This window comes from Scyliorhinus torazame, chromosome 24, assembly GCF_047496885.1.
Source record: "Scyliorhinus torazame isolate Kashiwa2021f chromosome 24, sScyTor2.1, whole genome shotgun sequence".
In the NCBI taxonomy this organism is placed as follows: domain Eukaryota; kingdom Metazoa; phylum Chordata; class Chondrichthyes; order Carcharhiniformes; family Scyliorhinidae; genus Scyliorhinus; species Scyliorhinus torazame.
Window position 1 is genome coordinate 6,938,809 of NC_092730.1, and position 15,423 is coordinate 6,954,231.

A 15,423-nucleotide genomic window follows, 5' to 3' on the forward strand; every position below is an offset into this window, starting at 1 on the left:
CTCTCCCCATCTCATTATTCTCCCCTCCTGTCCAGGTACCGGCTCCTAACAGGGGTTACAGTTACTCAGGCACAAAGCTCCCTCTGGCACCTTCAGGTACCTTCTCTCAGAAAGGAAGAATTTGCGGGGGCGGTGGGCAGCACGGACAGGATGGGGCGAATGGCTTATTTTCTGCTTTTAATCTAAGTGGGGTGGGGAAGGAGTGCGAGAAAGGAAGGACTATGTATCTACATACGGGAACTCACGACGACCAAGAATTGGGTCTGGATCCAGGCTGCCCAAGTAAATCACCACAGGTGGGTTTCCGGGAAGTGGCCAGGAGGTCACTACCTAATTTGGGATTACAGCGGGAATGGGAAAACCTTCTGAGGCAGGAGGAAGGAACTGGTCACGTCCCCCTGACCAGCAGCCGGTCAGGAATGCCAGCTGGCACAGGAATAACAACAGCTCACGCTGAATAGCAGCTGGGGTCAGCCTGCAAATAAATCTTTCCAATGAGAGTCCGCTGGAACAGAAAGCTTGGCTTCCACTGATGAGCTGCTGCAGTTTATGGAGTTCAATGGCCCCCATACTCCCCCCTGTGTTACTGTGAGTGAATCTCCAGGGAGCACAGCTGGGAGGGAGGCTGGGCAATGGGTCAGACTCGGACCTTGTACCTCTGGACGCAGGTTCCAGCCTCACTGGAGCTGGAGGTGTCCGCGCTTTGCTGATGACACAGCGAGAGGTCACAATGAATGAAATTCAGCTGGGAAAAGCTTCAGTTCCCACTGGATTTGGGAATGTGGGTTGAAGCTGCACTGTTGCAGAGCTGGGCGTAAGTGGAAGTTCGTGACATGCTCAACCCAGCCTGAACGAAGCAGCAAGGGATTACATTTTCCACGTTTAATTCCAGAATTTTTACTTGTTGCCTGAGAAGGTAGAAGGAGCCTCTAAGTAGGAGAGAGAAAATGTAAAAGGAGAAATAATTCAGGCACGCTGACTTTCACCCCACCCCCAAAGCACGAGGGTAATAAATCAGGTCTGGGTTCCATCACAACTGCAGGAACGCGAGCACGAAAGACAGCGCCACCACTCCATGCACGGAGGGCCGAGGGAGCCCCGCCCTGCTGGAGGGAGCGCCGCCCTGTCGGAGGGAGCGCCGCCCTGTCGGAGGGAGCGCCGCCCTGTCGGAGGGAGCGCCGCCCTGCCGGAGGGAGCCCCGCCCTGCCGGAGGGAGCCCCGCCCAGTCGGAGGGAGCCCCGCCCAGTCGGAGGGAGCCCCGCCCAGCAGGAGGGAGCCCCGCCCAGCAGAAGGGAGCCCCGCCCAGCAGAAGGGAGCCCCGCCCTGCCGGAGGTAGCGCCGCCCTGCCGGAGGGAGGGAGCCCCACCCTGTCGGAGGGAGGGAGCCCCGCCCAGTCGGAGGGGGGAGCCCCGCCCTGCCGGAGGGGGAGCCCCGCCCTGCCGGAGGGGGGGAGCCCCGCCCTGCCGGAGGGGGGGGGAGCCCCGCCCTGCCGGAGGGGAGGGGGGGAGCCCCGCCCTGCCGGAGGGGAGGGGGGGAGCCCCGCCCTGCCGGAGGGGGGGGGGAGCCCCGCCCTGCCGGAGGGGGGGGAAGCCCCGCCCTTCCAGAGGGGGGGAGCCCCGCCCTGTCGGAGGGGGGGGGAGCCCCGCTCTGCCGGAGGGAGCCCCGCCCTGTCGGAGGGAGCGCCGCCCTGTCGGAGGGAGCGCCGCCCTGCCGGAGGGAGCCCCGCCCTGTCGGAGGGAGCCCCGCCCAGTCGGAGGGAGCCCGCCCAGTCGGAGGGAGCCCCGCCCAGTCGGAGGGAGCCCCGCCCAGTCGGAGGGAGCCCCGCCCTGCCGGAGGGAGCCCCGCCCTGTCGGAGGGAGCCCCGCCCTGTCGGAGGGAGCCCCGCCCAGTCGGAGGGAGCCCCGCCCAGTCGGAGGGAGCCCCGCCCAGTCGGAGGGAGCCCCGCCCAGTCGGAGGGAGCCCCGCCCTGTCGGAGGGAGCCCCGCCCTGCCGGAGGGAGCCCCGCCCTGCCGGAGGGAACGCCGCCCTGTCGGAGGGAGCCCCGCCCTGTCGGAGGGAGCCCCGCCCTGTCGGAGGGAGCGCCGCCCTGTCGGAGGGAGCGCCGCCCTGCCGGAGGGAGCCCCGCCCTGCCGGAGGGAGCCCCGCCCTGTCGGAGGGAGCGCCGCCCTGCCGGAGGGAGCCCCGCCCAGTCGGAGGGAGCCCCGCCCAGTCGGAGGGAGCGCCGCCCTGCCGGAGGGAGCCCCGCCCAGTCGGAGGGAGCCCCGCCCAGTCGGAGGGAGCCCCGCCCTGCCGGAGGGAGCGCCGCCCTGTCGGAGGGAGCGCCGCCCTGTCGGAGGGAGCGCCGCCCTGTCGGAGGGAGCGCCGCCCTGCCGGAGGGAGCCCCGCCCTGCCGGAGGGAGCCCCGCCCTGTCGGAGGGAGCCCCGCCCTGCCGGAGGGCGTGAGGGAGCGCCGCCCTGTCGCAAGGAAGGGAGCCCCGCCCTGTCGCAAGGAGCCCCGCCCTGTCGCAAGGAGCCCCGCCCTGTCGGAGGGAGCCCCGCCCTGTCGCAAGGAGCCCCGCCCTGTCGCAAGGAGCCCCGCCCTGTCGGAGGGAGCGCCGCCCAGTCGGAGGGAGCGCCGCCCAGTCGGAGGGAGCCCCGCCCTGTCGCAAGGAGCCCCGCCCTGTCGCAAGGAGCCCCGCCCTGTCGCAAGGAGCCCCGCCCTGTCGCAAGGAGCCCCGCCCTGTCGCAAGGAGCCCCGCCCTGTCGCAAGGAGCCCCGCCCTGTCGCAAGGAGCCCCGCCCTGTCGCAAGGAGCCCCGCCCTGTCAGAGGGAGCCCCCGCCCTGTCGGAGGGAACGCCGCCCTGTCGGAGGGAGGGAGCCCCGCCCTGTCAGAGGGAGCCCCCGCCCTGTCAGAGGGAGCCCCCGCCCTGTCAGAGGGAGCCCCCGCCCTGTCGGAGGGAGCACCGCCCTGTCGGAGGGAGCGCCGCCCTGTCGGAGGGAGCGCCGCCCAGTCGGAGGGAGCGCCGCCCTGTCGGAGGGAGCGCCGCCCAGTCGGAGGGAGCACCGCCCAGTCGGAGGGAGCCCCGCCCAGTCGGAGGGAGCGCCGCCCTGTCGGAGGGAGCGCCGCCCTGTCGGAGGGAGCGCCGCCCTGTCGGAGGGAGCGCCGCCCAGTCGGAGGGAGCGCCGCCCTGTCGGAGGGAGCGCCGCCCTGCCGGAGGGAGCCCCGCCCAGTCGGAGGGAGCCCCGCCCAGTCGGAGGGAGCCCCGCCCTGCCGGAGGGAGCCCCGCCCTGTCGGAGGGAGCCCCGCCCTGCCGGAGGGAGCCCCGCCCTGTCGGAGGGAGCCCCGCCCTGCCGGAGGGCGTGAGGGAGCGCCGCCCTGTCGCAAGGAAGGGAGCGCCGCCCTGTCGCAAGGAAGGGAGCCCCGCCCTGTCGCAAGGAGCCCCGCCCTGTCGGAGGGAGCCCCGCCCTGTCGCAAGGAGCCCCGCCCTGTCGCAAGGAGCCCCGCCCTGTCGCAAGGAGCCCCGCCCTGTCGCAAGGAGCCCCGCCCTGTCGCAAGGAGCCCCGCCCTGTCGCAAGGAGCCCCGCCCTGTCAGAGGGAGCCCCCGCCCTGTCGGAGGGAACGCCGCCCTGTCGGAGGGAGGGAGCCCCCGCCCTGTCGGAGGGAGCACCGCCCTGTCGGACGGAGCACCGCCCTGTCGGAGGGAGCGCCGCCCTGTCGGAGGGAGCGCCGCCCAGTCGGAGGGAGCGCCGCCCTGTCGGAGGGAGCGCCGCCCAGTCGGAGGGAGCACCGCCCAGTCGGAGGGAGCACCGCCCTGTCGGAGGGAGCCCCGCCCTGTCGGAGGGAGCGCCGCCCTGTCGGAGGGAGCGCCGCCCAGTCGGAGGGAGCGCCGCCCTGTCGGAGGGAGCGCCGCCCAGTCGGAGGGAGCCCCGCCCTGTCGGAGGGAGCCCCGCCCTGTCGGAGGGAGCCCCGCCCTGCCGGAGGGAGCCCCGCCCTGTCGGAGGGAGCCCCGCCCAGTCGGAGGGAGCCCCGCCCTGCCGGAGGGAGGGAGCCCCGCCCTGTCGGAGGGAGCCCCGCCCTGTCGGAGGGAACGCCGCCCTGTCGGAGGGAACGCCGCCCTGTCGGAGGGAGGGAGCCCCGCCCTGTCAGAGGGAACGCCGCCCTGTCGGAGGGAGCGCCGCCCTGTCAGAGGGAACGCCGCCCTGTCGGAGGGAACGCCGCCCTGTCGGAGGGAGGGAGCCCCGCCCTGTCGGAGGGAGCCCCGCCCTGTCGGAGGGAGCCCCGCCCTGTCGGAGGGAGCCCCGCCCAGTCGGAGGGAGCCCCGCCCAGTCGGAGGGAGCCCCGCCCAGTCGGAGGGAGCCCCGCCCAGTCGGAGGGAGCCCCGCCCTGTCGGAGGGAGCCCCGCCCTGCCGGAGGGAGCCCCGCCCTGCCGGAGGGAACGCCGCCCTGTCGGAGGGAGCCCCGCCCTGTCGGAGGGAGCCCCGCCCTGTCGGAGGGAGCGCCGCCCTGTCGGAGGGAGCGCCGCCCTGCCGGAGGGAGCCCCGCCCTGCCGGAGGGAGCCCCGCCCTGTCGGAGGGAGCGCCGCCCTGCCGGAGGGAGCCCCGCCCAGTCGGAGGGAGCCCCGCCCAGTCGGAGGGAGCGCCGCCCTGCCGGAGGGAGCCCCGCCCAGTCGGAGGGAGCCCCGCCCAGTCGGAGGGAGCCCCGCCCTGCCGGAGGGAGCGCCGCCCTGTCGGAGGGAGCGCCGCCCTGTCGGAGGGAGCGCCGCCCTGTCGGAGGGAGCGCCGCCCTGCCGGAGGGAGCCCCGCCCTGCCGGAGGGAGCCCCGCCCTGTCGGAGGGAGCCCCGCCCTGCCGGAGGGCGTGAGGGAGCGCCGCCCTGTCGCAAGGAAGGGAGCCCCGCCCTGTCGCAAGGAGCCCCGCCCTGTCGCAAGGAGCCCCGCCCTGTCGGAGGGAGCCCCGCCCTGTCGCAAGGAGCCCCGCCCTGTCGCAAGGAGCCCCGCCCTGTCGGAGGGAGCGCCGCCCAGTCGGAGGGAGCGCCGCCCAGTCGGAGGGAGCCCCGCCCTGTCGCAAGGAGCCCCGCCCTGTCGCAAGGAGCCCCGCCCTGTCGCAAGGAGCCCCGCCCTGTCGCAAGGAGCCCCGCCCTGTCGCAAGGAGCCCCGCCCTGTCGCAAGGAGCCCCGCCCTGTCGCAAGGAGCCCCGCCCTGTCGCAAGGAGCCCCGCCCTGTCAGAGGGAGCCCCCGCCCTGTCGGAGGGAACGCCGCCCTGTCGGAGGGAGGGAGCCCCGCCCTGTCAGAGGGAGCCCCCGCCCTGTCAGAGGGAGCCCCCGCCCTGTCAGAGGGAGCCCCCGCCCTGTCGGAGGGAGCACCGCCCTGTCGGAGGGAGCGCCGCCCTGTCGGAGGGAGCGCCGCCCAGTCGGAGGGAGCGCCGCCCTGTCGGAGGGAGCGCCGCCCAGTCGGAGGGAGCACCGCCCAGTCGGAGGGAGCCCCGCCCAGTCGGAGGGAGCGCCGCCCTGTCGGAGGGAGCGCCGCCCTGTCGGAGGGAGCGCCGCCCTGTCGGAGGGAGCGCCGCCCAGTCGGAGGGAGCGCCGCCCTGTCGGAGGGAGCGCCGCCCTGCCGGAGGGAGCCCCGCCCAGTCGGAGGGAGCCCCGCCCAGTCGGAGGGAGCCCCGCCCTGCCGGAGGGAGCCCCGCCCTGTCGGAGGGAGCCCCGCCCTGCCGGAGGGAGCCCCGCCCTGTCGGAGGGAGCCCCGCCCTGCCGGAGGGCGTGAGGGAGCGCCGCCCTGTCGCAAGGAAGGGAGCGCCGCCCTGTCGCAAGGAAGGGAGCGCCGCCCTGTCGCAAGGAGCCCCGCCCTGTCGGAGGGAGCCCCGCCCTGTCGCAAGGAGCCCCGCCCTGTCGCAAGGAGCCCCGCCCTGTCGCAAGGAGCCCCGCCCTGTCGCAAGGAGCCCCGCCCTGTCGCAAGGAGCCCCGCCCTGTCGCAAGGAGCCCCGCCCTGTCGCAAGGAGCCCCGCCCTGTCAGAGGGAGCCCCCGCCCTGTCGGAGGGAACGCCGCCCTGTCGGAGGGAGGGAGCCCCCGCCCTGTCGGAGGGAGCACCGCCCTGTCGGACGGAGCACCGCCCTGTCGGAGGGAGCGCCGCCCTGTCGGAGGGAGCGCCGCCCAGTCGGAGGGAGCGCCGCCCTGTCGGAGGGAGCGCCGCCCAGTCGGAGGGAGCACCGCCCAGTCGGAGGGAGCACCGCCCTGTCGGAGGGAGCCCCGCCCTGTCGGAGGGAGCGCCGCCCTGTCGGAGGGAGCGCCGCCCAGTCGGAGGGAGCGCCGCCCTGTCGGAGGGAGCGCCGCCCAGTCGGAGGGAGCCCCGCCCTGTCGGAGGGAGCCCCGCCCTGTCGGAGGGAGCCCCGCCCTGCCGGAGGGAGCCCCGCCCTGTCGGAGGGAGCCCCGCCCAGTCGGAGGGAGCCCCGCCCTGCCGGAGGGAGCCCCGCCCTGTCGGAGGGAGGGAGCCCCGCCCTGTCGGAGGGAGCCCCGCCCTGTCGGAGGGAACGCCGCCCTGTCGGAGGGAACGCCGCCCTGTCGGAGGGAGGGAGCCCCGCCCTGTCAGAGGGAACGCCGCCCTGTCGGAGGGAGCCCCGCCCTGTCGGAGGGAGCCCCGCCCTGTCGGAGGGAGCCCCGCCCTGTCGGAGGGAACGCCGCCCTGTCAGAGGGAACGCCGCCCTGTCAGAGGGAGCCCCGCCCTGCCGGAGGGAGCCCCGCCCTGTCGGAGGGAGGGAGCCCCGCCCTGTCGGAGGGAGCCCCGCCCTGTCGGAGGGAACGCCGCCCTGTCGGAGGGAACGCCGCCCTGTCGGAGGGAGGGAGCCCCGCCCTGTCAGAGGGAACGCCGCCCTGTCGGAGGGAGCGCCGCCCTGTCAGAGGGAACGCCGCCCTGTCGGAGGGAACGCCGCCCTGTCGGAGGGAGGGAGCCCCGCCCTGTCGGAGGGAGCCCCGCCCTGCCGGAGGGAGCCCCGCCCTGTCGGAGGGAGCCCCGCCCTGTCGGAGGGAGCCCCGCCCTGTCGGAGGGAGCCCCGCCCTGTCGGAGGGAGCCCCGCCCTGTCGGAGGGAGCCCCGCCCTGTCGGAGGGAGCCCCGCCCAGTCGGAGGGAGCGCCGCCCTGTCGGAGGGAGGGAGCCCCGCCCTGTCGGAGGGAGGGAGCCCCGCCCTGTCGGAGGGAGCCCCGCCCTGTCGGAGGGAACCCCGCCCTGTCGCAGGGAGCCCCGCCCTGTCGCAGGGAGCCCCGCCCTGTCGCAGGGAGCCCCGCCCTGTCGCAGGGAGGGAGCCCCGCCCTGTCGGAGGGAGCCCCGCCCTGTCGGAGGGAACGCCGCCCTGCCGCAGGGAACCCCGCCCTGTCGCAGGGAGCCCCGCCCTGTCGCAGGGAGCCCCGCCCTGTCGCAGGGAGCCCCGCCCTATCGCAGGGAGCCCCGCCCTGTCGCAGGGAGCCCCGCCCTGTCGCAGGGAGCCCCGCCCTGTCGGTGGTGGAAGTAAAAGACTTTGAAAAAGAGCAGGCGGGAAATGTCCACAATGTCCTTGGGTCAATATTGCTCCCTCAGAAAGCTGAGGGAAACACATGAACTGGTCATTATCACACTGCTGCTCAATGGGCCTCGCTGGGCAGGCACTAACGCCAGTTATTCTGGATGCATCTTTAAAGCTGCTTCTGAATCACTCCCTGAGGAAATCGAGTTAAATGTACCGGAACCCCCTGTGGGGCAAGGAAACCACTAAATCAAGTGCAACTTCCAAGCCAGAATGTTAAATGCTGTTTATTTATAGTAATTGGGGTTTAGTCATCTAAAAGAGAAAGAGCAAGTATATAGCACGGTTAATGTAGCAAAGGACATCCGATCGGAGCAGAATAACGCTCGGAGAGAAAGATGGATCAGTCACAGGTGCAGTGGTGTGTGGAGCGGACACTGTAACTGGTGCACACACTCACTATCAACAGCCCATCACCCTGTTGTGCATCTACTTTGAAGAATAAAACTGAGCTGAGCAGCCAAGCTGGACCTCTGGGTGGGCGGGAGGGCGAGGGCGAGGGGCTGAGGGCGAGAGGCCGAGGGAGAGAGGCAGAGGTCGAGGGCGAGGGGCCGAGGGCGAGGGAGAGAGGCAGAGGTCGAGGGCGAGGGGCCGAGGGCGCGAGGGAGAGAGGCAGAGGTCGAGGGCGAGGGGCCGAGGGCGAGGGAGAGAGGCAGAGGTCGAGGGCGAGGGAGAGAGGCAGAGGTCGAGGGAGAGAGGCCGAGGGAGGGAGGCCGAGGGCGAGAGGCCGAGGGCGAGAGGCCGAGGGAGAGAGGCCGAGGGAGAGAGGCCGAGGGAGACCGAGGGAGAGAGGCCGAGGGAGAGAGGCCGAGGGAGAGAGGCCGAGGGAGAGAGGCCGAGGGAGAGAGGCCGAGGGAGAGAGGCCGAGGGAGAGAGGCCGAGGGAGAGAGGCCGAGGGAGAGAGGCAGAGGGAGAGAGGCAGAGGGAGAGAGGCAGAGGGAGAGAGGCAGAGGGAGAGAGGCAGAGGGAGAGAGGCAGAGGGAGAGAGGCAGAGGGAGAGAGGCAGAGAGAGAGAGGCAGAGGGAGTGAGGCAGAGGGAGTGAGGCAGAGGGCGAGAGGCCGAGGGAGAGAGGCAGAGGGCGAGAGGCAGAGGGAGTGAGGCAGAGGGAGAGAGGCAGAGGGAGAGAGGCAGAGGGAGAGAGGCAGAGGGAGAGAGGCAGAGGGAGAGAGGCAGAGGGAGAGAGGCAGAGGGCGAGAGGCAGAGGGCGAGAGGCAGAGGGCGAGAGGCAGAGGGCGAGAGGCAGAGGGCGAGAGGCAGAGGGCGAGAGGCAGAGGGCGAGAGGCAGAGGGCGAGAGGCAGAGGGCGAGAGGCAGAGGGCGAGAGGCAGAGGGCGAGAGGCAGAGGGCGAGAGGCAGAGGGCGAGAGGCAGAGGGCGAGAGGCAGAGGGAGAGAGGCAGAGGGAGAGAGGCAGAGGGAGAGAGGCAGAGGGAGAGAGGCAGAGGGAGAGGGGCAGAGGGAGAGGGGCAGAGGGAGAGAGGCAGAGGGAGAGGGGCAGAGGGAGAGAGGCAGAGGGAGAGAGGCAGAGGGAGAGAGGCAGAGGGAGAGAGGCAGAGGGAGAGAGGCCGAGGGAGAGAGGCAGAGGGAGAGAGGTCGAGGGAGAGAGGCCGAGGGAGAGAGGCCGAGGGAGAGAGGCCGAGGGAGAGAGGCCGAGGGAGAGAGGCAGAGGGTGAGAGGCAGAGGGTGAGAGGCAGAGGGTGAGAGGCAGAGGGTGAGAGGCAGAGGGAGAGAGGCAGAGGGTGAGAGGCAGAGGGTGAGAGGCAGAGGGTGAGAGGCAGAGGGTGAGAGGCAGAGGGTGAGAGGCAGAGGGAGAGAGGCAGAGGGAGAGAGGCAGAGGGAGAGAGGGAGAGAGGCCGAGGGAGAGAGGCAGAGGGAGTGAGGCAGAGGGCGAGAGGCAGAGGGCGAGAGGCAGAGGGTGAGAGACAGAGGGTGAGAGACAGAGGGTGAGAGGCAGAGGGAGAGAGGCAGAGGGAGAGAGGCCGAGGGAGAGAGGCCGAGGGAGAGAGGCAGAGGGAGAGAGGCAGAGGGAGAGAGGCCGAGGGAGAGAGGCCGAGGGAGAGAGGCAGAGGGAGAGAGGCCGAGGGAGAGAGGCCGAGGGAGAGAGGTCGAGGGAGAGAGGCCGAGGGAGATACAAAATGATCAGGGGGTTGGATAGGGTGGACAGTGAGAGCCTTCTCCCGCGGATGGATATGGCTGGCACGAGGGGACATAACTTTAAACTGAGGGGTAATAGATATAGGACAGAGGTCAGAGGTAGGTTCTTTACGCAAAGAGTAGTGAGGCCGTGGAATGCCCTACCTGCTACAGTAGTGAACTCGCCAACATTCAGGGCATTTAAAAGTTTATTGGATAAACATATGGATGATAATGGCATAGCGTAGGTTAGATGGCTTTTGTTTCGGTGCAACATCGTGGGCCGAAGGGCTTGTCCTGCGCTGAGAGGCAGAGGGCGAGAGGCCGAGGGAGAGAGGCCGAGGGCGAGAGGCAGAGGGCGAGAGGCAGAGGGCGAGAGGCCGAGGGCGAGAGGCCGAGGGAGAGAGGCCGAGGGAGAGAGGCCGAGGGAGAGAGGCCGAGGGAGAGAGGCCGAGGGAGAGAGGCCGAGGGCGAGAGGCCGAGGGAGAGAGGCCGAGGGAGAGAGGCCGAGGGAGAGAGGCCGAGGGAGAGAGGCCGAGGGAGAGAGGCCGAGGGAGAGAGGCCGAGGGAGAGAGGCCGAGGGAGAGAGGCCGAGGGAGAGAGGCAGAGGGAGTGAGGCAGAGGGAGTGAGGCAGAGGGAGTGAGGCAGAGGGAGAGAGGCAGAGGGAGAGAGGCAGAGGGAGAGAGGCAGAGGGAGAGAGGCCGAGGGAGAGAGGCAGAGGGCGAGAGGTAGAGGGCGAGAGGCAGAGGGCGAGAGGCAGAGGGCGAGAGGCAGAGGGCGAGAGGCAGAGGGCGAGAGGCAGAGGGCGAGAGGCAGAGGGCGAGAGGCAGAGGGAGTGAGGCAGAGGGAGAGAGGTCGAGGGAGAGAGGCAGAGGGCGAGAGGCAGAGGGAGAGAGGCCGAGGGAGAGAGGCAGAGGGTGAGACGCAGAGGGAGCTACAACGGGCCAGAGGAAAATACAGCCCGGATCCTCGCGCTTTGGAAGGCCGGTAAAACATTGCCCCGTGTATTATCAACGGTTGGGGTTTTTGACCTCCCCTGCCCACACCAATCACTCCCGCACCAACCCGACTGCCCTCTGAAACTGCTTTCCGGGTCACGGGGAGTGTCGCTAAACGTCAGCCTCGGCAGCAACACTCCACACCCCGGGAATGAGTCAGGTCCGAAGGCTCTGCGTCGATGCTGAAGCAATGGCGTTCCGGACAGACAGACTGACACAGAGGAGGGTAAACAAAAGGTTAAAATACCTCCTTGTCTTCTTTCAGTGGCTCAAAGCAGTGGAACGGTGCCTGAGGATACACAAAGTCGTGATGGACATCCCTCAGTGACGGCACGAACACGAGACGTGACCCTGAGCTGCACAGGAAACCGGAGAGTTAGAGAGGGGCACAGCCGCCTGTGACAGAGTTTGTCACCGGGCCGTTGTACAAGGGGAGGGAGGTTCTTCAGCGTTGCAAGTGGAAAGAGAATTCTCCAGACATAGCAAGAACACAAAGCTGAAGAAAGTGGATTTCCCACAGCACCAATGAAGAGAGAACAATTAGCATTTATGCAGCAATGTTTAATATCATGTATTCAGCCTGAAACCGGTGCACAAGTAAAGGTGGAGACACCAAGAGTTACGAGGAGAGTCTAAGGCGACCCTGAGGCTGGTACGGGAGAGATGGGTTTCTGGCCCAGATCACAGCAGGTGGCAGGAACAGGCCATTTGCCTTCTCGAGGCTGCAGCACGGTAGCACAGTGGTTAGCACAATTGCTTCACAGCTCCAGGGACCCGGGTTCGATTCCCAGCTTGGGTCACTGTCTGTGCGGAGTCTGCACATCCTCCCCGTGTGTGCGTGGGTTTCCTCCGGGTGCTCCGGTTTCCTCCCACAGTCCAAAGATGTGCGGGTTAGGTGAATTGGCCGCGATAAATTGCTCTTAGTGACCAAAGTTGCCCTTAGTGTTGGGTGGGGTTACGGGGATAGGGTGGAGGTGTTGACCTTGGGTAGGACGCTCTTTCCAAGAGCCGGTGCAGACTCGATGGGCCGAATGGCCTCATTCTGCTCTGTAAATTCTCTGAAATACGATGAGGGCTGATCTCCATTTTCCTGCCCGTTTTCTCTCTCTCAGCCCGAGGTCCATTCAACGGAGGAGTAGAGAATTCTGGGGTACAGAAGTCCCAAGATTCACAACCCTTTCAAGTAAAATTTCTCCTCATCTCAGTCCTAAACGCTCGGCCCCCTTACCCCGAGACTGCGCCCCCGGCCATGCCACTGAATGACCAGTCAGAGGCACTGAGTGAGGGCCAGCGTTCATAAAGTGCGGGATACACGGAAATCTGATAAAGGAATAAAGGGAGGAGGATCAGAACCAGAAAGTATGATAAACGGGGAGGAGGCAGGGAGAGAGAAACAGAGATAAACAGAGAAGGAGAGAGAGGAGAGAGAGAGAGGGAGGGAGAGAGAGAGAGGGAAAGGAGAGAGCGGGGAGAGAGCGAGAGGGAGAGAGAGAGGGAGAGGAGAGAGCGGGGAGAGAGCGAGAGGGAGAGAGAGAGAGAGAGAGGGAGGGAGAGACAGAGAGGGAGAGACAGAGAGGGAGAGAGAGAGGGAGAGAGAGAGGGAGAGAGAGAGGGGGAGAGAGAGGGGGAGAGAGAGGGGGAGAGAGAGAGGGAGAGAGAAACAGAGACAGAGAGAGAGAAACAGTGATAGAGACAGAGAGAGAGTGAGACAGAGAGAAACAGAAACAGAGAGAGAGAAACAGAGAGAGAGAGAGAGAGAGAGAGAGAGACATACAGAGAGAGAGAGAGAGAGAGACAGAGACATAGAGAGAGAGAGCTCACAGCGCCCCGAACTGGTCACTGTATCATTGATTTTTTTTGCAGTTGAATATACAAGCGCAAACTCCAAATTCAACCCTGATCCTACTGACTGCAAACACAGCGGGGGCACCCTTACAGCCGGGGAGGAGGGGGGACCCTTACAGCCGGGGAGGAGGGGGGCACACTTACAGCCGGGGAGGAGGGGGCACCCTTACAGCCGGGGAGGAGGGGGCACCCTTACAGCCGGGGAGGAGGGGGGACCCTTACAGCCGGGGAGGAGGGGGGGGCCGGGGAGGAGGGGGCACCCTTACAGCCGGGGAAGAGGGGGAACCCTTACAGCCGGTGAGGAGGGGGGCCGGGTAGGAGGGGGCACCCTTACAGCTGGGAGGAGGGGGGCTGGGGAGGAGGGGCCACCCTTACAGCCGGGGAGGAGGGGGGCTGGGGTGGAGGGGAGTCCCTTTCAGCCGGGGAGGAGGGGGGGGACCCTTTCAGCAGGGGGGGAAGGGGGGCTGGGGAGGTGGGGGGCTAGGGAGGAGGGGGACTGGGGAGGAGGGGGGACCCTTACAGCCGGGGAGGAGGGGGGTCCCTTACAGCCGGGGAGGAGGGGGGGGTCCCTTCCAGCCGGGGAGGAGGGGGGACCCTTACAGCCGGGTTGGAGGGGGAACCCTTTCAGCCGGGGGGGGGGGGGGGGGGGGTTCCCTTACAGCCGGGGAGGAGGGGGGGTCCCTTACAGCCGGGGAGGAGAGGGGGGGTCCCTTACAGCCGGGGAGGAGGGCGGTGTCCCTTACAGCCGGGGAGGAGGGGGGACCCTTACAGCCGGGGAGGAGGGGGGGTCCCTTACAGCCGGGGAGGAGAGGGGGGGTCCCTTACAGCCGGGGAGGAGGGGGGACCCTTACAGCCGGGGAGGAGGGGGGGTCCCTTACAGCCCGGGAGGAGGGGGGGTCCCTTACAGCCCGGGAGGAGGGGGGATCCCTTACAGCCCGGGAGGAGGGGGGGTCCCTTACAGCCGAGGAGGAGGGGGGGGGGGACCCTTACAGCCGGGGAGGAGAGGGGGGGTCCCTTACAGCCGGGGAGGAGAGGGGGGATCCCTTACAGCCGGGGAGGAGGGGGGTGTCCCTTACAGCCGGGGAGGAGGGGGGGTCCCTTACAGCCGGGGAGGAGGGGGGGTCCCTTCCAGCCGGGAAGGAGGGGGGGTCCCTTCCAGCCGGGGAGGAGAGGGGGGGTCCCTTACAGCCAGGGAGGAGGGGGGGGGGGGTCCCTTACAGCCGGGGAGGAGAGGGGGTCCCTTACAGCCGGGGAGGAGAGGGGGGGTCCCTTACAGCCGCTGAGCCCGACAACTCAGTCGATTTCTGCCGGGAAAATCCAAACTCTGAGCCAGGCAGCTGCACAGCTGCCCCGGTGGCCCATCGCCTGGTTGAGTGACTGGAAGCTACACTGCCGCAGGAGGCTTTGCAGTTCCTTCTCCCTGGGGACAGAGAGCCCTGTGGGCCCCAACAGCAAGCCCACAGTTTTAGCAACAATAGCAAAGATGCTGCCCACCCCTCAATCTGCCATCACAGAACCTGCACTGTTGCCCCGGCTACTGCAGTCCCTGCTTTCAACCCAAAAAAGCATGCTGAATACACAAGAGGAGGTCAGCACGGAAACATACCCCCTGGTTCCTTCGATGATTCCCTTCATGCATTGTTTAAAAACCTCCTGGAAGGTCACAGTCAGCTGGCAAGTCTAGGAGGAAAGAGGTGAAAAACAATGAGAATGGGGCAGCACGGTAGCATGGTGATTAGCACAATTGCTTCACAGCTCCAGGGTCCCGGGTTCGATTCCAGCTCGGGTCACTGTCTGTGCGGAGTCTGCACGTTCTTCCTGTGTGTGCGTGGGTTTCCTCCGGGTGCTCCGGTTTCCTCCCACAGTCCAAAGATGTGCAGGTTAGGTGGATTGGCCCTGATAAATTGCCCTTAGTGTTGGGTGGGGTTACTGGGTTATGGGGATAGGGTGGAGGTGTTGACCTTGGGTAGGGTGCTCTTTCCAAGAGCCGGTGCAGACTCGATGGGCTGAATGGCCTCCTTCTGCACTGTAAATTCTATGATACTATGAAGTGTGTCAGCTTAGCGAGTTCCCAGGCGAGCTGGCTTCTTACCTCGACTCTCATTTCAGCCGCGGATTTGGTGGTGACATCCTGGCGTTGGGAGGGACACTCCGCGGGCGCCGCTGACAGTGCGGCACTCTAACCGTCGCAGACTGGAGGTGCTGACCTAGATGCTGTGCTTGCATCTCTGAGGTGGAACCTGAACCCAGAGCCACCTGGCTCACAGATAAAGAGAGGCGGCCTGACGTCCTGTCAGGGCTGACACTCCAGCAACAGGGGGAGCGTAACTGGCGAAACCCACGCAGACACGGGGAGAATGTGCAAACTCCACACGGACAGTGACCCAGAGCCGGGATTGAACCCGGGACCTCGGCGCCGTGAGGCAGCAGTGCTAACCCACTGCGCCACCGTGCTGCCCCTGTCTTACGACATTCATAGAATGAAGCCATTCAGCCCATCCTCTCTGTGCTAGTTCTTTGGAAGATGTATCCAATCAGTCCCCCCGCTCTTTCCCCCACAGCTCTGCAGATTCCTCCTTTCCCAGTATTTCCCCAATCCCCCCTTTTGGAAGTTCCTGTTCAATCTGCTTCCGCCGCCCTTTCAGGCAGAACCTTCCCGATCACAACAACTCGCCGCGTCAAAAATACACATCCTCCTCACGCCCCCCCCCCCGCCCCCCCCCCCTCCCGGGTTCTTTTATTGATGACCTTAAATAAAAATGAGATTTATCGTTAAACAATATCTTACCTCAATCTGCTCGTGTCTGCTGTCCACAAACGGACCCAACTAAAAAGGGGGGGGGGGGGGGGGGGGTGGAGAAGGGAGGGAAAAATAGAATATTGAAAATGAATGTGATTTTCCGTACAAAACGACAAAC

General features: G+C 67.6%; 1 protein-coding gene across 2 annotated transcripts in view; it reads right to left on the reverse strand.

Moving 5' to 3' along the window:
• The window catches only part of pola2 (polymerase (DNA directed), alpha 2), a 67,360-nt gene that overhangs the window by 15,748 nt on the left and 36,189 nt on the right, over positions 1-15,423 (reverse strand). For both annotated transcript variants that reach the window (XM_072489301.1, XM_072489302.1), the window contains exons 12-14: positions 15,294-15,332; positions 14,112-14,185; positions 10,908-11,016 (exon numbers count right to left, since the gene is read on the reverse strand). In XM_072489301.1, the coding sequence (XP_072345402.1) occupies positions 10,908-11,016; positions 14,112-14,185; positions 15,294-15,332 (222 nt within the window). The remainder of the gene's footprint in view (positions 1-10,907; positions 11,017-14,111; positions 14,186-15,293; positions 15,333-15,423) is intronic.